This window comes from Hemitrygon akajei, chromosome 2 (assembly GCF_048418815.1).
Source record: "Hemitrygon akajei chromosome 2, sHemAka1.3, whole genome shotgun sequence".
In the NCBI taxonomy this organism is placed as follows: Eukaryota; Metazoa; Chordata; class Chondrichthyes; order Myliobatiformes; family Dasyatidae; genus Hemitrygon; species Hemitrygon akajei.
This window is the reverse complement of record NC_133125.1, coordinates 178,872,658-178,897,179: the sequence shown is the minus strand read 5'-3', so window position 1 is coordinate 178,897,179 and position 24,522 is coordinate 178,872,658. Positions and strand designations below refer to the sequence as shown.

At 41.4% G+C, this 24,522-nt stretch overlaps 1 protein-coding gene across 1 annotated transcript in view; it reads left to right on the top strand.

Annotated features, from left to right (window-relative positions):
- Positions 1–24,522, top strand: part of LOC140721489 (uncharacterized) — a 126,233-nt gene that overhangs the window by 30,975 nt on the left and 70,736 nt on the right. The window contains exons 2-5 of the mRNA XM_073036310.1: positions 4,352–4,657; positions 9,088–9,378; positions 21,022–21,282; positions 22,233–22,349. Of these exons, the coding sequence (XP_072892411.1) occupies positions 4,352–4,657; positions 9,088–9,378; positions 21,022–21,282; positions 22,233–22,349 (975 nt within the window). The remainder of the gene's footprint in view (positions 1–4,351; positions 4,658–9,087; positions 9,379–21,021; positions 21,283–22,232; positions 22,350–24,522) is intronic.

The window sequence follows — 24,522 nt, the reverse complement described above, 5'->3', positions numbered from 1 at the left end:
TCCCTTGGATCCCATGCCTCCTTACTTTCTCAATAAGCCTTGCATGGGGTAACTTATCAAATGCCTTGCTGAAAACAATATACACTACATCTACTGCTCTACCTTCATCAACATGTTTAGTCACACCCTCAGAAAATTCAGTCAGGCTCGTAAGGCATGACCTGCCTTTGACAAAGCAATGCTGACTATTCCTAACATTATTATGCCTCTCCAAATGTTCATAAACCCTGCCTCTCAGGATTGTTTCCATCAACTTACCAACCAATGAAGCAAGTCTCACTGGTCTATAATTTCCTGGGCTCTCTCTGGAATCCTCTGGAACTTCTCCCCTCTCCATTGATGATGCAAAGATCATTGCCAGAAGCTCAGCAACCTCCTCCCACAGTAGCCTGCGGTATATCTTGTCTGATCCCGGTGACTTACCTATCTTGATGCTTTCCAAAAGCTCAGCACATCCTCTTTCTTACTGTCTATATGCTCAAGTTTTTCAGTCCACTGTAAGTCATCCCTACAATTGCCAAAGTCCTTTTCCGTAGTGAATACTGAAGCTAAGTATTCATTAAGTACCTCCACTACCTCCTCCGGTTCCATGCATACTTTTTCACTGTTGCACTTGTTCTCTCACGTCTTCTCCTCTTGCACTTCACATACCTGTAGAATGCCTTGGTATTTTCCTTAATCACCAAGGCCTTCTCATGGCCCCTTCTAGCTCTCCTAATTTCATTCTTTAGCTCCTTCCTGCTAGCCTTATAATCTTCTAGATCTCTATCATTGCCCATTTTTTTGAACTTTTTGTAAGCTTTTCTTCTTGACAAGATTTTCAACTGCCTTTGTTCCTGTACCCTACCAACCTTTCCCTGTCTCATTGAAATGTACCTATGCAAAACACCACACAAATACCCCTGAACACTTGCCACATTTTTGCCGCATATTTCCCTGAGAACATGTTTCCAATATATGCTTCCAAGTTCCTGCCTGATAGCTTCATATTTTCCCTTACTCCAATTAAATGCTTTCCTAAATTGTCTGTTCCTGTCCCTCTCCAATGCTATGGTAAAGGAGATAAATTTGTGATCACTATCTCCAAGTGCTCTCCCACTGAGAGACCAGGTTCATTTCCCAATACCACATCAAGTACAGCCACTCCTGCTGTCGGCTTATGTACATACCGTGTCAGGAAATCTTCCTGAACACACCTAACAAACTCCGCCTCATCTAAACTCCTTGCTCTAGGAAGGTGCCAATCAGTATTTGGGAAATTAAGATCTCCCATCACGATAACCCTGTTAGACCATAAGATAAAGTAGGCCATTCATCCCATCAAGTCTGCTCCGCCATTCATTCATGGGCTGATCTAATTCTTCTAGTAATCCCCACTCCCCCACCTTCTCTACACACCCCTTGATGCCCTGGCTAATCAAGAACCTATCTTTCTCTGCCTTAAATGCACCCAATGACTTGGCCTCCACAGCCACTCGTGGCAACAAATTCCACAGATTTACCATCCTCTGACTAAAGTAATTTCTCTGCATCTTTGTTCTAAATGGACATCCTTCAATCTTGAAGTTGTGTCCTGGATTCCCCTACCATGGGAAATCACTTTGCCATATCAGGCCTTTTAACATTTGAAACTGCTATTACTGGATCATTCCAGAATCTGTCTCCCTATCAGCTCTTCGATGTCACTGTTACTATTGGGTGGTTGATAAATAACACCCAGTAGATTATTGACCCCTTCCTGTTTCTAAATTTCACCCATGACTTCCTCCTTTTCTGCAGCCGTAACACTATCTCTGATCAGCAGTGCAACACCCCCACCTCTTTAGCCTCTCTGTTCTTTCTGAAACACCTGGTACATGGAGCTTAGAAAAATAGGGGGCTATGGGAAGCCTAGTAATTCCTAAGGTAGGGACATGTTCGGCACAACTTTGTGGGCCGAAGGGCCTGTATTGTGCTGTAGGTTTTTTATATTTCTATCTAAAGCTGACACTCTTAAGTAGCCATTCCTGCCCCTGAGCCATCTAAGTCTCTGTAATGGCCACAACATCATAGTACATGTCCACAATCCCTTATCCGAAATTCTGAAATCCAAAAAGCTCCGAAAACCGAAGTTTTTTGTGCCAACAGCTGACGTCACTCAGGTGTGACGTGGCAGCACTAGCAGAGGCCGCCAGACGTCAGTTGTGGCTCAGTGCTCGTACAGGTTACACGTGCATTTGCTGTTTGCTGTTGACTTTCACTGTTTAATTTCACTGTGAAAATGTCAAAAAGAGCAGCAGATACCCCAATGGGTAACAATGAGAAAAAGAGAAGGAAGCATCTATCATTATCAGTAATGCAGAAAGTGGAGTTATTGCAGAAGCTTGATCGTGGTGTGTCTGTGCGGCGTCTGACTGAAGAATATGGTGTCGGAACTACCACTGTATATGATTTAAATAAACAGAAAGACAAGTTATTGAAGTTTTATAGTGACAGTGAAGTTCTACATTTATTCCAATTAGTCATTTACTATGTGTTTGATTTGGTTTGTTTGAAGCTGTACATTTTTATATTTTATTGAATGTTTTTGTTGGAAAAAATTTTTTTTTCTTGTCATTATTCCTTAAATAATGCAGTATAACAACTATTTACATAACATTTACATTGTATTAGGTAATATAAGTAATCTAGAGATGATTTAAAGTATACGGGATGATCTGTGTAGGTCTGGAGTTCCGCTGGGTCCTAAAGTCCACCCGCACTGAGACAGGTTAAATAAGGGTCTTGAGCATACATGTTTTTTGGTATCCACCGGGAGTCACGGAACCAATGAGGAGGAATTCTAAAATCCGAAAAATTCTGAATTCCGAATGCAACTGGCCCCAAGGATTTTGGATAAGGGATTGTGGACCTGTACTGATCCAGGCTCTGAGCTCATCCACTTTGTTCATGGTACTCCTTGCATTAAAACAGACACATCTCAAACCATCAGTCTGAGTGCATCCCTTCTCTATCACCTGCCTATCCTCCCTCTCACACTGCCTACAAGCTTTCTCTATTTCTGAGCCACTGCTGCTTCCTCTGTCTCTTTAGTTCAGTTCCCACCCCCCCAGTAATTCTAGTTTAAACTCTCCCGAATACCCTTAACAGACCTCCCTGCCAGGATATTGGTTCCCCGGGATTCAAATGCAACCCGTCCTTTTCGTAGAGGTCACACCTGCCCCAAAAAAAGTCCCAATGATCCAGAAATCTGAATCCCTGTAACCTATTCAAATCCCTCAGCCATGCATTTATCCTCCACCTCATTCTATTCCTGTACTCACTGTCGCGTGCACAGGCAGTAATCCTGAGATTACTACCCTTGTGGTCCTGCTTCTCAGCTTCTTTCTTAACTCCCTGTAGTCTGTTTTCAGGACCTCCTCCCTTTTCCTACCTATGTCGTTGGTACCAATATGTACCACGACCTCTGACTGTTCACCATCCCACTTCAGGATATCATGGATGTGATCAGAAACATCCCGGACCCTGGCACCTGGGAGGCAAACTACCATCTTTGGGGTTTTTTTCTGCATCTTGGGGCAAAGAATTCCTTGGGTTCACCACTCTCTGGCTGAAGAAATTCCTCCTCATTTTCCTTCAATCCATGGTTAAAGTTTGTTATCCTGGATCCCAAAACCTAAGGACTTTATACAGGGGCACAATTCAGAGCATACTAATTGGCTGCATCACTGCCTAGTATGGGAACTGTACTTCCCTCAATCGCCAGAGTGAGTGGTGCAGACAGCCCGGCACATCTGTAGATGTGGAGAGCACATAGTTTTGAGGAAATAGGGAGGCTACAGAAGGACTTAGACAGGCTAGGAAAATGGGCAAAGAAATGACAGATGGAATGTGGGGTCAGGAAGTGTATGGTCATGCACTTCTGTGGAAGAAATGAAAGTGTTGACGATTTTCTAAATGGAGAGAAAATACAAAATTCAGAGACACACAGGGATTTGAGAAACCTTGTGCAGGATTCCCTGAAGTTTAATTTGCAAGTTGAGTCTGTGGTGAGGAAGGCAAATGTGATGTGAGCATTCATTTTGAGAGGACTAGAATATAAAAGCAAGGTTGTAATGTTTCCAATCAGAACCGTGGGAATGATTGTATTAAACCCTGAGCTGAGGCCAATAAACAACATCCTGACGTAAGTATTAGTATTGTCCAGGTGACCAAGGCTACAGATCAAGTCGCCCTACACAGCTTGGTCCTGAAGCGGCAGTAAAATGTCCAATAACATCTGTTCATGTAATATTACTCCTGTGCTGTAGTTGTCTCACTTTCCACCTGCTCTACAGTTTAAATGATTATATTTTCCTTTTATTCTAACCAGCTGAAAGGGAAGAAGTGGTTGGTGTCCCTGGTTCATCAGTTTTACTGGATCCTGAAATCACCGTTGATTCCAGCAAGAATGAAATCCTTTGGACTTTCAAAGCCAGCAACAAAAGCCATGATGTTATTTTGGATCACATCCCAGGTGTCGCCACATTTGAACCAAATGAACAGTTCAAGGACCGTTTACAATTCAACGCTTTGAGTGGTGCGCTGACGATAAGCAGATTAAATGCCCGTGACCAAGGAGATTACACCTTCACTGTTGATGGGGAAGAGTTGAAAATAATGGAGTTGCTTGTCATTGGTAAGAAGTTTCAGATATTTGTGATGTAGTGTGTGATTTATTAATGACAGAATCTGCCAGAACTATGATCTGTGATTTTTATTTCCATCAAAGTCTAAGCAGGATAACCTCTGCAGTGACTCATCAACTGAGTCATCGGAGAGACATTGAAGCTGGTGATATAAAAACAGCAGAATTTCTGCAGAGAATCTGATTCTCCTCTCATCACACACAGTCTTACATTTTTAAAACACAAATAAAGTGATAAATGAATAAACACAATTTCAATCGGTATAATTACCTACCAACCTCTAACATTTTGAATATTTGTAGAATTACATATTTACAATAGTCATACATCCCAGCTGGTAGAATCCTTTTGAAATCTTCAGAGCACAAACTCCAAACACCCAAAATGCATCTCTTTTGTTAACGTGCTGAAGGATGGCTCTCTGAATACAGAACTGTCCAGAGTATTAACTATGTATTGCATTAAACTGCTGCTGCTAAGTTAACAAATTTCACATTGCATGCCGGTGATAATGATTCTGATTCTGACGAAACAGATCTGTCCCATTGTGACAGGGATACACTTTGACATTGTACTAATGCAGACAATGACCACTTAACGACTTCCCTGATCACACCCTGAGGATTTAAATGACCACCAATCAACATGAACATTAATGTATTGTCTTCCCCTGGGACCGAATCAGAATGTCCAAAAAGCTTCAATGCCTCGGCCTCTGTACCTCCCCTCTTGACTTCCTCACTAGTCAGAGCGGATCAGAAATAACATCTCCATCTTGCTGACAATCAACACTGGAACACGTCTAGGATGAATGCTTAGCCCACTGTTGGCGACAAGGAGGTGTACAAGAGTGAGGTAGATCAGCTGGTTGAGTGGTGTGACAACGATAACCTTGAACTCAACGTAAGTAAGGCCAAGAAATTGATTGTGGACTTCAAGAAGGCAAAGTCAATAGAGAATACTCCCCAGTCCTCATCAATGGATCAGCCATGGAAAGGGTGAGCAGTTTCCAGTTCCTCGATGTCAACACCACTGAAGATCTGTCCTGGGCTGAACATATTGATGCAGTTACAAAGAAGGCACAACATCAGCTATGTTTCATTATGAGTTTATGGAGTCTTGGCATGTCATCAAAGACAAATGTAAAAATGTGCAAGCTTCTACAAATGTACGTAGAGAGCATTCTAACTGGTTGCATCAGTGTTTGGTATGGAGGGGCCACTGCTCAGGATCAGAAAAAGCAGCAGAACGTTGGAAACTCAGCCAGCTCCATCATGGGCACTAATCTAGTATCAAAAATACCCTCAAAAGGTGATGCTTCAAAAAGATGGTATCAATCATTATGGAGCCCTGTCATCTAAGATGTACCCTCTTCTCAATGTTACCATCAAGGAGGAGGTACAGGAGGCTGAACACACACTCAGCATTTCAGGAACAGTTTTTTCCCATCTGCCATTGCATTTCTCAATGGACAATGAACCCATGAAATATACCTCACTTTTTTTGCTCTCTTTTTGCACTATTTATTTAATTTATTTTTAATATACACTTATTGTAATTTATTGTTTTTTATCATTATGTGTTACAATGTACTGCTGCTGTAAAAGAACAAATTTCATGACCTTTGTTGGTGATATTAAACCTGATTCTGATTCTGATTCAATGATTAGTTTCAGTCGCCTTAAACTGTCAGTTGAAGGTGGAGGGGCCGGTCGTGTTGAGGAAGCAGAGAGGCTGCGGAAGGACTTTGACAGATTTGGAGAGGTGTCAGATGGAATATAGTGTCAGGAATTGTATGGTCATGCACTTTGGTAGAAGGATTAAAAACATAGATTATGTTCTAAACGGGGGAAAAAATGAAAAATCTGAAGTGCAGAGGGATTTGGGAGACCTCGAGGATTCCTGAAAGGTTAATTTGTAGGTTGAATTGGTGGAGATGGGAGTGGATGGGATGTTCACATTCATTTCAAGAGGACTGGAACATAAACACAAGGATGTAATGCTGATGCTGTATAAATTACTGGTGAGGCCTCAGTTGGAGTATTGTGATTAGTTTTGGGCCCCTTATTTAAGAAAGGATGTGCTGACATTGGAGAGGGTTCAGAGGAGGTTTTGAGGGATGATTGCTGGAATGAAAGAGTTATCATACGCGTAGTGATTGAAGTTTCTGGGACTGAACTCAGAGGAATTTAGAAGAATGAGGGCGATCTCATTGAAACCTTTTGAAAGTTGAAAGGCCAAGATGGAGTGGATGTGATGAGGATGTTTGCTTTCGTGGGCGAATCGAGGACCAGAGGGCACAGCCTCAAAAGAGAGGGATGTCCGTGTTGGCTGAGGCTGAGTGACCTGGACAAGAAATGTAACTCAATATCTAATCATAGACGCAAAATTGACATCTTTGAATGTGATCAGTGTAAAGAGAACAGTGTGATGTGTCAACACCTTACGATAACTGGCCAAGGTCAAGGCTGATGTGAGTTTTTTACAGGAGTGTGGGCTAACACACTCTGCAACTGCCAGAGTTGGTTGTGATGGTGGCCCCATGGTCTGTCTGTGTGGTTGGGGGCAACAATTGTCATCCTTCTGGCCGGGAATTCTGTTACATGGTGACAACTTCTCAATCACCCAAGTCAGAGAGGTGGTTGGGGTGTGGCTCCTTGTGGCATACATAATGTACTGAAACACTCTGCTCTGGTTAATGAACACGTACACCTCACCTGTGCGGAGTGAGCGGCTGGCCATCCTCGAGCCGCTCCCACCACTGCCGGTGACATCACAGCTGGTCATTCTGGTTGGTGACATCATCGATGCAGCCGGTAGTGCCGACAACAGGCTGGACAGCACCTCCAGATTCCTGATGGAAACAGTTAAAATAGACAAGCTGCACAATGCCTTCAGCACCCCTTCAGAAGGATGGTGATGGTTCACTGACTGAGTTGTACTCGGCTACGTGGGACTGGAAGTGTGGAGTTTGCAAAGATTCAGCATGACATCTAAAACTCTGACAAACCTCTATAGATGTGTGGTGGAGGGTGTATTGACTTGTTGTGTCACAGCCTGGTCTAGAAACACCAATGCTGTTGATTGGTAAATCCTCCAAAAAGTATCGGATATGGTCCAGTCCATCATCAAGGAAAGCCCTCCCAACCACTAAGCACATCTACACAGAGTAATGTGGCAGCAAAGTAGCATTCATCATCAGGGACTCCCACCACCCAGGTTGTGCCCTCTTCTCACTGCTGTCATCAGGAAGATTTACAGGAGCCTCAGGACTCACACCACCAGGTTCAGGAACAGTTATTACCCCTCAACCATCGTCAAGCTCTGGAACCAAAGGGGATAACTTCACTCAACTTGCCCCATCACTGAAATGCTCCCACAACCAATGGACTGGCTTTCAAAGACTGTTCATCTCATGTTCTTGATATTTATTGTTTAGTTATTACTACTATTATTTTATTTGTATTTGCACAGTTTGTTGTCTTTTGCACATTGGATGGGAGGGTCATTTGTGGTTCTTGTAGTTACTGTGAATGCCCACAAGAGAATAAATCTTATTGTTGTATATGGTAACATATATGTACTTTGATAATAAATTTACTTTTTATTTTGAACTTTGAATAATTGTCTGGACTGGACTGAGAGGATAAAACTGAAATTGGGACTGTGGGGAGGACGCTCCCTATCGATATCTGGGAAGAACCTGGTCTACAAGTGTGAGGTTCTCTCAGGCTGCTGTACTTGGTGCAAGTGTTGCCCATGCCCCGCTCCTCCAGCTTGAGAATCACCTGAGCTGTTTTCAGGTTCATCTGGGGGTCCGAGATGGAGTGGGTGAGGCACAGATCACAACGCACAAATCCCTGTATAACGGGCGCAACAATTTACCCAATGTGTCTCTCACCCTGATGACCAGCTTCATGTGTGGCTGCATCAGGCTATGTGTGGAACCTAAATACATGGGCACCAGGTACCTCTACGTGCTGAGGTTCTGCCTGTCCCCTGTGTTGCCAAGGTGTTGAAACTGGGGGATGTTTCTGAAAAGGGGATGAATGAACCCCAGAGAAATCTGAAGGTGAGGCAATTCAACTTTCTGAGAGATGGAGAATAGTGAAATCTGAAGCCAGTGAATTGCCAGTTTTGGAGCCAGTGTAGATCAGAAGCACTGGGATCTGGCTTGAACAGGTATAATGTGAGAGTGTTGAATCAGCCAAAGTTGATGAGGGGTTTGAGGTGGGAGGCTGGGCCAGAAAGAATTTCCACAACATTCTTGTCTGAAAGACAAGTTCCTGTAACCCCAGTAAAGAGTGGCTCAATATCTATTCAGTAGTATGTTCTCATTTGCTGTAGTTTCACAAAGTTCCCTGTTTAAGTGTTTCACAGCCACCACATTTTAAATGAGTACAATTATTTTTATTAACAGATAAAGTTAAAGAAGAGGTTGGTCTCCTTGGCTCATCAGTTTTACTGGATCCTGAACTCAAAGTTGATCCCAGCAAGAGTGAAATAATTTGGACCTTCATCGGCAGGATCATTTTGCGTCATGTCCCAGGTCACAGCTTAGTGGAACAGAGTGAGCAGTTCGAGTTTCGTCTGCACTTTAATACTTCTAATGGTGCTCTGTCTGTGAGTGGAGCAGAACATGATGACCAAGGAGATTACACCTTCATTGTGGATGGACAAGAGCTGAGAATAATACAACTACGCCTTGTCGGTAGGTAGTTTTATGTTTCATAGAACGTAGAACAGTACAACACAGTTCAGGCCATTTGGCCCACAATGTTATGCTGACTTTTTAACCTATTCCAAGATAAATCTAATCCTTCCCTCCCTCATAGAGAACCATTTTTCTTTCATCCCTGTGTTTATACAGGATGTGATTGGGTACAGAATTCAACACAGTTTTTGTGGTTGTATTTTCCAGTCGAGGTTAAGTTGGATGACTCACCTGATAGAATAAACACTGAGGTAGCAGATATTGAATGCAGTCGTCATTCAAACACCATCTCTGTGAGTACCTGCCATCCCAAGGAGGAGCCCGTTCGGGATTTGATCCAACACTCATTGCTGCACTGGTGGGATGAGAGAAGAAGAACTGTTTGTCAAACCTGAGGCTTGGGTTTTCTGTTGGAGAGAACAGAAGGAAATGGTTGTGAAGTGAAAGCGTGGATGGATGGAAAAGGTGGAGAAATGGAAAAAGTAGCAAGAGAAGGGATGGGAGGGGAGGGAGGTACAAAATGCATTAGATTAGTGTGGGAAATGAGGAAAGGGGTGTGACATGATGGTGAAAGAAACATCAATAGCAATGATAATAAATAAAAGATGAGATTTATTTATCGAGCACTTTTCAAACAGATGATGTAGTTCAAAGTTGTTTGCAATGGGATAAAAGTACAAATATGAAAAATAAAATAAAATAAAAATAACTGTAAATAAAAGACAAAACGATGCTCATTAAAAAGCAAGATTAAATAAATAGATTTTAAGCTCTCATTTAAAGGTGTCAACTGAGTCTGCATCCCCTATGGTTTTAGTATTGAATTCAACAATTGAGGAGCGCAGTTCAGAAAAGCTGACCTGCCTATTTTCTTCTGAGGGAGATTTTTTTTTTAATTTAAGAGACCGGTGGCAGAAAACCTGAGAGCCTGAGCAGGATTATGAAAGGAAAGTGATTCTGTGACATACTCTGGTCACAAACCAATAAGAGTTTTAAAAACAGGGAAGTCAAGTTTAATATTAATTTTAAAAGATACAGAAAGCTCCTAGAGCTGCCAAATTTCATCCCACCAAATTTTTATTGGCGTGTTTATGTGGGATAAAGCCATTCTCTGCACTGTGAAGTCAGCAATGTATTGTAATAAACTTTTCCATTCTGTTTGGTAATTCCAGGTACTGAGATAAGGACTAGAATTTTGGGAAACTGACCAGGGAGGAAGATGGAGGATATAAAAAGAATTAAGATTGGTGTCTCTGTTTATATTTTTGAAATCCATACAATGCTCACAATGATCACATTAATCTTGTTGTTTAAACCCTGCTTCTGACATAAACATTCAGCCCCTGGTGATCTGTGAGAAATATTTCGAGCCTGGCTGACAAAAAGCCAACAAACCTGAGGATGTTCTCTGAAATAACAAGACCAGAATCTTATTGAAAATGCTGAGATGTCAGGGTATCGATGTTCCCTGTGCAGATGGGTCATCAGTTGGTCAAAATGCACTAATGGAGTGTGAGGGAGGGGGTAATTCCACAGCCTATTAAATGTACACTTTCCCCTTCCTCCTGAGGTGCCGTGTCTGATGGTTTCCACGGCAGGGCCCGTTTCATTGATTTCAATGTCTGTTCCTCATGACAAAAGTCAGTAAAGCTTTTCCATGTGTGAGGCTGCTCTGTCCCACTGGGGAAACAGCAAGAGTTCTTGGAGCTGGTGGTAATTCTGGGATGAAAGGTGGTGATGAATCAACATATAGGAGGGAGACTGAATATCTGTCTGAGTGGTGCCACAGCAATAACCTCTTCCTCAATGTCAGCAAGACCAAGGACCTGATTACTGACTTCAGGAGGAAACCAGAGGTCCATGAGCCATTCCCATCAGGGGATCAGAGTCGGAGAGGGTCGGCAACTTTAAATTCCTTGGTGTATCATTACAGAGGACTTGTGCTGGGCGCAGCAAGTGAAGAGCAAAATGAAGAAAGCGCAGCAGTGCCTCTACTTCCTTTGAAATTTGCGGAGATTCGGCGTGACACCTGAAAATCTGACAGACTTCTGTAGATGTGTGGTGGAGAGTATATTGACTGGCTGCATCATTGGAACCACCAATGCCCTTCAACAGAAAATCCTACAAGGAGTAGTGGATACGGCCCAGTCCATCATGGGTAAAGCCCTCCCCACCATTGAGCACATCTACATGGAGAGTTGTTGCAGGAAAGCAGCCTCCATCATCAGGGACCCCACCACTCATTCAGAAACAAGTTTTGACCTTCAACCATCAGACACTTGAATCAAAGCGGAGTGAGTGGGAAGATGGATGATTGGGAAGCTTTTAAAATCCAGCAAAAGGCAACTGAAAAGCTATATGAAGGGAAAAGATGAAATATGAGGGCAGACTAGCCAATAATATAAAGCAGGATACCAAAAGCTTTTTCTGTTATATAAAGAGTAAAAGGGAGGTGAGTGTTGATATTGGTCCACTGGAAAGTGATGCCGATGAAGTAGTAATGGGAGACAAAGAAATGGCAGATGAACCTAATCGGGACATTGTATCTGTCTTCACTGTGGAAGACACTAGCAGTGTGCCAGAGGTCTGTGAGTGTCACTGCTATTACAAAGGAAAAAGTGTGCGGCAAAGTGAAAGGTCTTAAGGTGGATAAATCACCTGGGACAGATGGACTACATCCCAGAGCCCTGAGAGAGGTTGCTGAAGAGATAACGGATGCATTGGTCATGACCTTTCAAGAATCACTTGATTCTGGCATGGTCCCAGAGGACCGGAAGATTTCAAATGTCACTCCACTCTCTAAGACCATAAGATATAGGAGCAGAAGTAGGCCATTTGGCCCCTTGAGTCTGCTCTAACATTCAATTATGTGCTGATACAATTTGTCCAGTCATCCCCATTCCCCATCTTCTCCCCATCCCTTTGATGCCCTGACTAATAAAGAACCTATCCATCTCTGCCTTAAATACACCCAGTGACTTGGCCTCCACAGTTGCTCGTGGCACAAAATTCCATAGATTTACCACCCTCTGACTCAAGTAATTTCTCCGCATCTCTCTTATAAATGGATGTCCTTCAAACCTGAAGTCCTGCCCTTTGTCCTGGACTCCCCTACCATGGGAAATAACTTTGCCATATCTAATCTGTTCAAGCCTTTTAACATTTGGAATGTTTCTAAGAGATCCCCCTTCATTCTTCTGAACTCCAGGGAATACAGCTCAAGAGCTGCCAGACGTTTCTCATATGGTAACCCTTTCATTCCTGGGATCATTCTCGTGAATCTTCTCTGAACCCTCTCCAATGTCAGTATATCCTTTCTAAAATAAGGAGCCCAAAACTGCACAGGATACTCCCAAGTGTCAAATCACGAATGCCTTATAGAGCCTCAACATCAAATCCCTGCTCTTATATTCTCTACCTCTAGAAATCAATGCCAATATTGCATTTGTTTTCTTCAACACCAACTCAACCTGGAGGTTAACCTTTAGGGTATCCTGCACAAGAACTCCCAAGTCTCTTTGTTTCTCTGCATTTTGAATTCTCTCCCCATCTAAATAATAGTCTGCCTGTTTATTTCTTCCACCAAAATTGATGATCATACTCTTTCCAACATCGTATTTCATTTGCCCATTCTCCAAAACTATCTAAGTTTCTCTGCAGGCTCTCTGTTTCCTCACAGTACCCGCTCCTCCACCTATCTTTGTATCATCGGCAAATTTAACCACAAATCCATCGTAAAAAGCAGCGGGCCCAACACCGACCCCTGTGGAACTCCACTGGTAACCGGCAGCCAGTCAGAATAGGATCCCTTTATTCCCAGTCTCTGTCTTCTGCCGATCAGCCAATGCTCCACCCATGCTAGTAACTTCCCTGTAATTCCATCGGCTCTTATCTTGCTAAGCAGCCTCATGTGCAGCACCTTGTCAAAGGCTTTCCGAAAATGCAAGTACACGACATCCACTTCATCTGCTTTGTCTACCCTGCTTGTAATTTCCTCAAAAAATTGCAGCAGGTTTGTCAGGCAGGATTTTCCTTTCAGAAAACCAGGCTGGCTTTTGCCTATCTTGTCATGTGCCTACGGATACTCTGTAATCTCATCCCTAACAATCGATTCCAACAACTTCCCAACCACTGAAGTCAGAGTAACAGGTCTATAGTTTCCTTTCTGCTGCCTGCCACCCTTCTTAAATAGCAGAGTAACATTTGCAATTTTCTAGTCATCCAGCACGATGCCAGAATCTATCAATTCCATCAGGTGCAGGAGTTCTATCCACCCTCAGACCATTAAGCTTCCTGAGCAGCTTCTCAGTTGTAATTTTCACTGCACATACTCCACTTCCCTGACACTGTTGAATGTCTGGTATACTGCAGATGTCTTCCACTGTGAAGCCCGATGCAAAACATGTATTCAGTTCCTCTGCCATCTCAGTGTCTCTCCTTACAATACCTCCAGGGTCATTTTCTATTGGTCCTATATCTCCCCTCCACTCCCCTTTACCCTTCTATATACTTAAAATAGCTTTTAGTATCTTCATTGATATTAGTCCCCATCTTCCTTTCATAATTCATCTTTTCCTTCCTAATGAACTTCTTAGTTTCCTTCTGCAAGTTTTTAAGAGCTTCCCAATCCTCTATCTTCCCACTAGCTTTGGCTTCCTTGTATGCCCTCTCTTTTGCCTTTAATTTGGCTCTGATTTCACTTGTCAGCTACGGTAGTGTCCTTCGTCCATTCTGATTTGGAATATATCTGCCTTGCACTTCCCTCATTTTTCACAGAAACTCCAGCCATTGCTGCTCTGCTGTCCTTCGTGCTAGTGTCCCTTTCCAGTCAATTTTGGCCAGTTCCCCTTAAGAAGGGAGGAAGAAGGCAAAAGAAAGGATATTGTAGTCCAGTTTGCCTAACCTCAGTGGTTGGGGACGTGTTGGAGTCTATTATTAAGGATGAGGTTTCAAGGTATTTGGAGACTAATGGTAAAATAAGTCGAAGTCAGCATGGTTTCTGTGAAGGGAAATCTTCCCTGACAATTTTGTTAGAGTTCTTCGAGGAAGTAACATGCAATGTGGACAAAGGAGATGCAGTGGATGTCATTTGTTTGGATTTTCAGAAAGCATTTGATAAGCAACCACAAATGAGGCTGTTTAACACAATAAAATCCTATGGTGCTACAGGAAAGATTCAGCAATGGATAGCAGAACGGCTGGCAGGCAGGAGGCAGCGAGTGGGAAAAAGGGGCCTTTTCTGGTTGGCTGCCGGTGATGAGTGGTGTTCCTGGGGGGGGGGGGTCGGTATTGGGACCGCTACTTTTCACATTTTTTTCAATCATTTAGATAATGGAATTGATGGTTTTGTGACAAAGTTTGCAGATGATATGAAGATAGTTGGAGAGGTAGGTAGTGCTGAAGAAGCAATGTGATTGCAGCAGAACTTTGACAAATTGGAAGAATGGGCAAAAAAAGTGGCAAATGGAATATAGTGTTGGGAGATATAAGATAAGGAGTTCAGGTGATGTCATCATTGAGAATGGCAGCTTAAGTCACTAGCTCCTCTGGAAAAAACGCATATTAAGCCCCATTAACCCATCAAATAAAATATTTTTCAAAAAATATTTGAACTGAAAAGAGGGGCAAGAATGGGGAGAGGAAATGGAAATAAAAAAACAACACCGCGGAGCCTGCGTTCGAGAGGAGTGCAGTGAGTGGCTCTCCGACCCGACCGCGTGCTAGCGAGGCGGCCGCCGAGCCTCGTTCAGTCGAAGCAGCGAATGTCCTCGAAATCCTGAAAGAAATAATGGAGGTCCAGAAAGATATAAAGCAGCAGCTCCATGATATTAAGGCAGAGCCCACCAGCGTAAATCAAAAAATAGAGGTGGCAGAGACTCGCATTGAGAAGGTGGAAGATCACGTTCAAAACGTGGAATGGATACTGAGCAAAACAAAAATCATACATCTCCAAGAAGGTAAACTGCTTGATGTGGAGGGAAGATCACGGCGGAAAAATATCAGAATCTACAACGTTCCCGAAGGAGTGGAGGGCCCGTCTATGACGGAGTTTGTCGGAAAGTTACTGTGGCACGCACCGGATCTTCCCCCGGCTATGGAGCTGGTAGACGAAAGAGCCGACCGTGCATTAGTCCCGAAACCTACCCAGGATAGAAAGCCATGCTCAATTATAATTAAATTCCTTCGGTACAGCACCAAGGCGGAGATTCTACGAAGGACCTGGGGTAAGAAGAGAGTGTTTTTAGAGGATAAATTAATATATTTCGACCAAGATTACCTTCCCGCAGTCCTCCAGAAACGCAAAGAATACTCTGAAGTAAAGCGAGTACTAAAGCAAAATAAGATTAGATCTCAAACTCCGTACCCTGCTAAACTTCGAGTGTTTTATGACACAGTTATACCAGACAGTGGAAGAGTCGACTACAGACATGAGGGCCAGATGGTTGCCCGTCAGCATGACCAAAACAAAAGAAAGCCTGGCTGAGGAATTGTCTCGCTTGGCTTGGGAAATAGTGCGAGAATCGAGAAGGCAGGAGACGGAAAGAAACCGGGAGAAACATATCAGGAAGAGACTGGGAGTTTCCCAAAGACAGTCCTCACCCCTTTCAGAAGAGCCATAAGGTTTGGCTAACTTTAAAAATGCTGAGAAGCTAAACAGAAGCAAAAGTACACAGTGATATACCTAGCTCGAGAAATACTTATTATAATGTGGATTTTATATTACTTAGTTGTTATTCTTTATTTGCTCACTTACTCCTTTTTCCCCACCAAAATCAGAATATAGATATATATGTGTGTGTGTGTGTGTGTGCATATATATATATATATATATATATAGGAAGAGTACACAGGGAAATCTTTTCTGGGTAATGGATTTGTTCACTGACTTTTATGAATACTGCAATGGGGGCCCTCAACTCACAAATAGGAGGTGTTATCCCCCACAGCTAGACATTTCCTCTAGCTCAACAGAGGGTCATTTACTAGAGACCTCAGCCTTGGAATCACATGTTCGTTGCCATTTTTGTTATTATTTGAGTTTCTTGGTTCTTATTTGTTCAGGGAGTAGATCGATTAAGTTTTATTCTAATTTCAACGATACATTGACAAATAAATACAGATGGCTAAGGACAAGGTAAAATTAATTTCTTTTAATGTCAATGGGCTATTAAATCCAATCAAGCATAAGAGAATTTTATCCAAAATGAAAAAAGAACAAGCCCATGTAGTATATTTACAGGAAACTCATTTAAGTGATAATGAGCATAAAAAACTAAAGAGAATGGGCTTCACTAATCTGTTTTTCTCCTCATATAAATCAGGACATAGGAGAGGAGTTGCTATTCTTATCTCAAGTAAGCTAAATTTTGAAAAAGTATTCGAAATGGGAGATAAAGGGGGCAGATATATTCTGGTAAGGAGGAATATAGACGGCAGTTCAGTTACTCTATTGAATATATACGCACCCCCGGGAAGTGATATTGGTTTCTTTCAGAAAATTACTGATATTATGGTAACGGAAACAGAAGGTCTCCTGATATGTGGGGGAGACTTAAATTTACAATTACAACCAAACTTAGACTCTTCCAATAGAAAAACCTATGAAACAAGATCTTTACATAAGGAAGTTAATACACTTTTTGAGGATGTTGGTTTAATTGATATATGGAGGGACCTTTTCCCTGACAGAAGAGATTACACTCATTATTCTGCTCTCCATTCTGTATATACAAGAATAGACTATTTCATAACATTTGGAAAAGACAAAGACAAAATAAACACCTGTGGAATTGGGACGATAGATGTAAGTGACCATGCACCTATATATTTATCTGTTGATTTTGACCTACAACCAAAGAATACTATTTGGAAACTAAGTTCAAGTCTACTCAATGATCCATACTTTAAGGAACAAATTAAAAAAGAAATTGGTCTCTACTTAGAATTTAATGATAATGGAGAGGTTTCACCTCCCATTTTATGGGATACTCTGAAGGCGGTATTAGGAGGGAAAATTATAGCGATATCTTCATGTAAGAAAAAAAAGGAATAAAACATTAGAGGAATTACAAAATAGGCTGAAGGAACTGGAGAAAAAACACAAATTGAATTTGGCACAGGATACATTAGGGGAAATTAAAAGAATTAGGAATGAAATAAATAATTTGGCTACGCAAGAAATCAGGAAAAACTTAATGTTTCTGAAACAGAGACATTATGAAAATGGATTGAAATCTATGAAACTACTGGTGTGGAAACTGAAAAAAAAAGGTAGCAGAGAATTCAATTAATAGAATTAGGGACCCAAGAAAGAAAATGATAAAAATTAAGCTAAGTGAAATTCAAGAAGCTTTTGAAGTGTTTTATAAAACGTTATATTCCAAAGTTCCAGGGGGAAGCATAACCCAAATTGACACCACCTTGAATTCTCTAGAGTTTCCCACTTTAAGTGAAGAACAAAATAGAAAGCTGACTGCTGACATAACTGAAGTTGAATTAAAAGCTGCAATTAGTAGGCTTAAATTAAGCAAGTCACCAGGATCAGATGGGTATACGGCAGAGTGGTACAAAGAATTTAAAAATAAGTTAATTTCTGTTTTACTCCCCACACTGAACTGGGCTCTAAAAAAGGCACAAATGCCACCCAGTTGGAAGGAAGCGATAATCTCAGCTAATCTGAAAGAAGTCAAGGATAAAATGGAACGCGGGTCATTTAGACCAATATCCGTTCTTAATATAGATTATAGATTATTTACCTCCATCATGGCCAAACGATTCGAGGAGTTTCTACCCATACTAATATGTAATGATCAGACAGGTTTCATAAGACAACGCCAGACTCAAGGCAATATACGAAGGACATTTCACATTATGGATCATATACAAAAAAATAAAATTGAATCAATAGTGATAAGCGTGGACACTGAAAAAGCATTTGATTTGGTTAATTGGAATTTTCTTTACAGAGTTTTACATAGATTTGGTTTCCAAGACACAATTATTAAAACTATACAGACACTATATGACAATCCTACTGCTAGGATTGAAATCAATGGATATTTATCAGATAGTCTTACCCTAGAAAGGGGCACGAGACAGGGTTGTGCATGGTCACCACTACTCATCGCGCTATATCTGGAACCATTAGCTCAATACATCAGACAAAATGAAGATATCAGGGGAATTACTATTAAAGGGACAGAGCATAAATTGGCTTGTTATGCAGATGACATTTTGATCTATCTAGGGTAACCAACATACTCTTTACCTAAATTGATGCAATCCTTTGAACAATATGGTCAATTATCAGGATACAAGATCAACATAGATAAAACCCAATTACTTTCATATTACTATAGCCCACCAAGAGAAATTGAAAGTTGATACCCCTGGGCATGGCACACAGAGTCTTTCAAATATTTGGGCATCATTATGCCAAAAGATTTGGCAAAATTATGGGAATGTAATTATCAGCCTCTATATAAAAAAATTAAGGAAGGTGTGGCAAGATGGAGCCTGATTCCTTTTTTCAGTCTTAGTTCAAGAATATAATGAATATACTGCCCAGACTGTTATATCTCTTTCAGACCCTACCAATAGAGATTAATCAAAATCAATTCAATGAATGGAACAAGATGCTATCAAGGTATATTTGGCAGGGTAAAAGGCCTAAAGTTTGTCTCAAAACTTTGCAATTAGCAAAGGAAAAGGGGGGATGGGGCTTGCCTTCTCTTAGAGATTATTATTTTGCAGCACAGTTGAGAGCTGTGATATGTTGGTGTAACCCATCATATTGCGCTCAATGGAAAAAAATTGAGGAGCGGGTACTGCCCAAGCCCATACAAGCAATGTGGCTGATAACAACCTGCAAAGGTGCATAAATACTATTGATAACCCATGGGTGAAATTGACTCTTAAAATATGGAAAACCACTATAAAAGAAATATAATCTAGAGGGAGATACTGCAATTCTTAAATGGTGTGCATATGACTGATTTTACACCAAATAAATTGGATGCTAGATTTAAGGACTGGACAGCTAAAGGAATAACAGTTCTTTGCAACATAATGAAAGAAGGAACACTGTTCAGTTTTGAAATGCTTAAAGAGAAACACTTATTAGAAAAACAAGATTTTTATCGGTATTTACAGATGCGACAATATGTTCATAAGATGCTTAAAAATGTAACCAAGGCAAGTACATGCTTGATAGAGCTCTTTGGAAAAGCATATAATTCAGATAATGGTAGTAGAATCATTTCAAGCATGTATGAGGGGTTGTCAAATCTTAAAACACATTCAACTTCATACATTAAAACAAAATGGGAGAAGGAAGGAGGGATAATTATGTCTGAGGATGAATGGACAATAATATGGAGGTATCAATGGAAGTGTACCAGTTCACAGAAATGGAGGGAGTTCGGATGGAAAAACCTGATAAGATATTTTATTACACCCTCTCAGAAATCCCATTATGATAGTAACCTCCCTGTTTGCTGGAGAAATTGTGGAAATCAAAATGCAAATTATTATCATATTTTTTGGGACTGCCCTGTTATCAAAAACTATTGGAGCGGGATACACAATGCCCTACAAAACATCTTTAAATGTGCAATACCCTTAGAGAGTAAGACCATATATTTTGGATATATACCTCAAGAATGGATGAAAAGAGATAAATATTTAATAAATATACTGTTGGTGGCTGGTAAAAAGACTCTTACTAGGAAATGGTTATCACAGGAGTGCCCAACTTTAAATACATGGATGGAAATTACAATGGACATTTACAAAATGGAGAAGAAATGCATCTGTTAATCATAAGCTGGAACAATTTGATTCATACTGGGAAAAATAGTTTAACTACATAATGCCTCATGGGCCTGATTTTATTCTCACAAATCAATGAATCTGTTGTAAAAAAAAAGATCACTCCCTACTTGTACATAGTTCTTTCCTTTTGCTTGTTTCTTCTTTCCACTCTTTTCTATAAGTGTATACCCCAGATAAATACTTTGTGAAGATTTTGTGATATATATGATTATATGATGTATATGTACAATGTCGAAATACACCTTATGGAAATGTTTGTTTGATGAACTTCAATAAAAAAATAAATTACAAAAAAAAGAAATATATGATAATGCTTTTTGGTAAAAGGAACAATAGTGCGGACTGTTATCTAAACGGGGAAAAGGTTCAAACATCACTTCCTGAGCCACTCATTCATCTGTACCATCATCCTATTCCTGCTCTGACTGGCACGTCAATGATCTTGCAAATGAACATCTAAAACAGAGATGAAACAGTTTTGAGTTTTTGCTTCCACAGCTCTGAAGAAGATTGTTTGGAATCTTTGAATATTTTTCAGGCAGAGGTAGATAGATCCTGCATAAGCAGAGAGGTGAACTGTTATCGTGGGAGATGGGAATATCTACCATCAGGTTAGCTGTCATCTTGTGTAATGACAGAGCAGTGTTGCGGGGTTAAATGGCTTTTATTTCCATTGTTGTGTATATATTTGGTGTGTAGAACTGACTGTGCTTTCGTTTTTTTGTACATATCTGGTACAATGTCACATGGTAAGATTGGATTCTAAATCAAGATAGGAATATCATGGTTTCATATTCTCTCCTTTAGATGAGCTGTCAGAAGCTTCCATATTTACCAACATCGAATCACTGGGTGTCACGGTCGAGCTTACCTGTGATGTCTCTGGAGATTCGAATGTGTATCAGTGGCAAAAGAATGGAGGGGAAATCTCCCAGCATCACCAACTAACAGATGAAAACAGAACACTTGTTATCCCAAGCGCTTCATCTGAAGACTGTGGAGTGTACACCTGCATCACAACCAATCCTGTCAGCTCCATCCAGACAAACTACACCTTAATGTTGCGAGGTGAGCTTCATTTATGAATGACATTTTGCAGTTAACATTTAGACCATATTGGTGGGCTATTGAATGCAGTCGATGCAAATGAGTGCTGCAGCACAGAGAGGCAAAAGCTGAATTAATTGGGCAAACAACTAAATTCTATTGTTCTGTCCTCTCCCCATAGCTCTGTAATTTCTTTCTTTCAGATAATTATCCAGCCCTCATATGAAATTACAGTTGAATATCTCTTCACTATTCCTGATGATGAATTCTAGACCCGGTCCACTACTGTGCATAAAAAAATCCCCAAGATATTTTTTGTTCTTCTCCCAATCACCTTCATTCCCACTCACTACTGGTTTTAGAAAGTTTCACTATGACCTTCGTCTTTATGCCTCTATTCATGAAGGCAAAGATTCTATCTTTGTCAAACTACTTTCTTAACCCTTCCTACAAATCTCTTGTTGGTGTAACCCTTTTAGATTTGGTTCCTTGAGTTTGTATGCTCTTCTGATTCTTCCTACTCTTGGGATGGATCAATCGGCAGATAATGCACTTCACCGATCAATGAGAACAAACTGCCCACATGTGCATTTGTGTAGCAGCCCCTGACATCAGGTGGAAAGTAGCACCAGAGTGTGTGGTGACACTTGCAGGCTGCCCTGCCCTCAGCACATCCTCAGGTTGTGTTGGTTGTCAATGCAAACAATACATTTCATTGTATGTTGTGATGTACATCTGATAAATAAATGAATCTGAATAATCCATTCTTGATGGGTATAACGATGCATTGTGACTAATGATTCTCAGAGTAGAGTCAGTTGGTGTCGGCCTGGCTCACAGATCGGTGAGATTAGACCGGGGTTGGAACATTCCCTTCTCCGCAGGAAATTAAGGAATATTATGGCTGTTGCATCATTTGTCATCCACTGCCTGTGAAATGTTTAACGATTTGAATTTAATTTTAATTTCAGGGTTTTCCCTCAAGGACATTATACTGATCGCTGTATTGACTGCAGGACATGTGATTTCTGGACCATCTCTTCGTTCAGCCGTGTTACCGGACCAGTGGAGGTGGAAAACCCTCGGAGGTATCTGTCATTGATTAATTTGCTCTTGCATGAACTTTCAGACACCACTCAGTAAACCTGAATGAACTTTAACATAATCAAGGGAAAATGTGGGAAATCAATTCACCACCGACCCCCACCCCCTCACTTCCCCTCTGACCCTATGACCTGTGGGGTGAAATTGCCCATTTTGTCCCAGTTTTGAGGTGCTTTGCTGTGACACGGAATACCTGAAACAGTCCTGGAGTCACTTCTGACCAAACTGCAGAAGATATTTGGGAGAAGTGGCCATGAGAGGAGCCGTCTTCATTCACTCGTGTTTGTTGCGTTGTGTTGTCTCATCTCACTGTGTCACCAAGTCTGTTTAGAGGTGGGACTGAGGGAAAGATGCCCTTTCATCCTGATGGTGTCTGTGCCTTTGGAAACAGGGGCCTCATTCACACAGAGGGCAGAGTTGTGAAGGGAGTTCTACTCCCCATCTAGTGTCAGGGGGTTTGAGCAGTTGTCTCTCAGACCTGCTAGTGAGCGTACAGTACATGTGGCTCTTTCTTTCAGACTTGGTGGCAATTTCTCTTGGGTGTTTGCAAAAGTTTATTTTGAAAGAACCTCTCTTTCCAATGCAGTTTTCCACATGGGACACCTCAGTCTCCCAGAACCAAAGAAGATGCAACACCTGCTTTATCACCTCTTCCCTTTCCCCATTCCTGGCACACATATAACCCTCCAGGTAAAGCAGTGAGTGACTTGTACTTCCAATTCTGTGTCCTCACAGCAGTTTCCTGCACATTGGAGAAACCATTACAGGTTGTGTGACCACTTAGCAGAACACCGAGGGTAACAGTGAGCTTCCATTTGCCGATCACTTTAGTTTTCTCTCTGATTTCCCATCTTTAACCTCTTCCCCAGTTCCAGCAAAGCCCATTGAGGAGCAGCATCCCTTATTCCACATTGAGTCCCAGGAGCTGCAATAATGAATTCATCAATTTCAGATAACCAGCCATTCCAGTTTATGTTCGAACTGACCACTTCTGATACAAGATCAGAGTTTGTGACCATAACTCTGTTTTCCACTCTCCACAGATGCAGAAATGGAAATCTAGGATTCTTCTTTATTCCAAATTTCCAGCAACTGCAGTGTATCGTACACCGTTGTTTCTCTTTCTCTTGTATTTCTCAGGATTTCTCTCACTCTTCTCTGTGACTAGAAACATCAAATCTCAGCACAAATGCTGCTTCTACTGCAGTGTACCTCCAGCATTTTCTCTGATACACTCAGTGACCACTTTATCAGCTCCCTCCTGTACCTAATAAAGTGGCCACTGAGTGTGTGTTCATGGTCTTCTGCTGCTGTAGCCCATCCACTTCAAGGTTCGATATGTTGTCTGTCAAAGATGTTCTGCTGCACACCACTGTTGTAACACGTGGTTATTTGAATTACTGTCACCTTCCTGTCAGCTTGATACAGTCTGGCCATTCTCTGACAAAACATTTTCAGCCACAGAACTGTCACTCACTGGATGTTTTATTTTGCTTTTTGGACCATTCTCTGTGAACTCCAGAGACTGTTGTGCATGACAATCTCAGTAGATCAGCAGTTTCTGAGATCCTCAAACCACCACATCTGGCACCAACAATCATTCCGCAGTCAAAGTCACTTGGATCACATTTCTGCCCCATTCTAGTGTTTGGTCTGAACAACAATTGAACCTCATGACAATGTTTGAATGCTTTTATGCATTGAGTTGCTGCCACATGATTGGCTGATTGGATATTCACATTAACGAGCAGGTGTATAGATGTACCTAATAAAGTGGCCACTGAGTGTATTTCAGATTCTCAACACGTTTTGGACACATTGTGTTCAGCTCCGGTCACCAGGCAACCGGATGGATTTGAATGACCAGACAGTGATGTTGCCATGGCTGAGCTGCAGGATTTTGCTTTTATTTAAATGCAGAGAGGTGACGATGGGAGATTTCAAAGTAGGAGGATCAATATCTGAGGAGAAGGAACCATTAACAATGTCAGTTAACATCTGCCCTGGAAGAGAAGTTGGCAGTGAAGAGGATCAATTGAACAAGAAGGGGCCGGATTAGAACGGGGATGGTACATCAAAGTTCAAAGTACATTTATTATCAAAGTATGTGTACTGTATACAACATTGAGATCCGTCTCCTTACAGGCAGCCACAAAA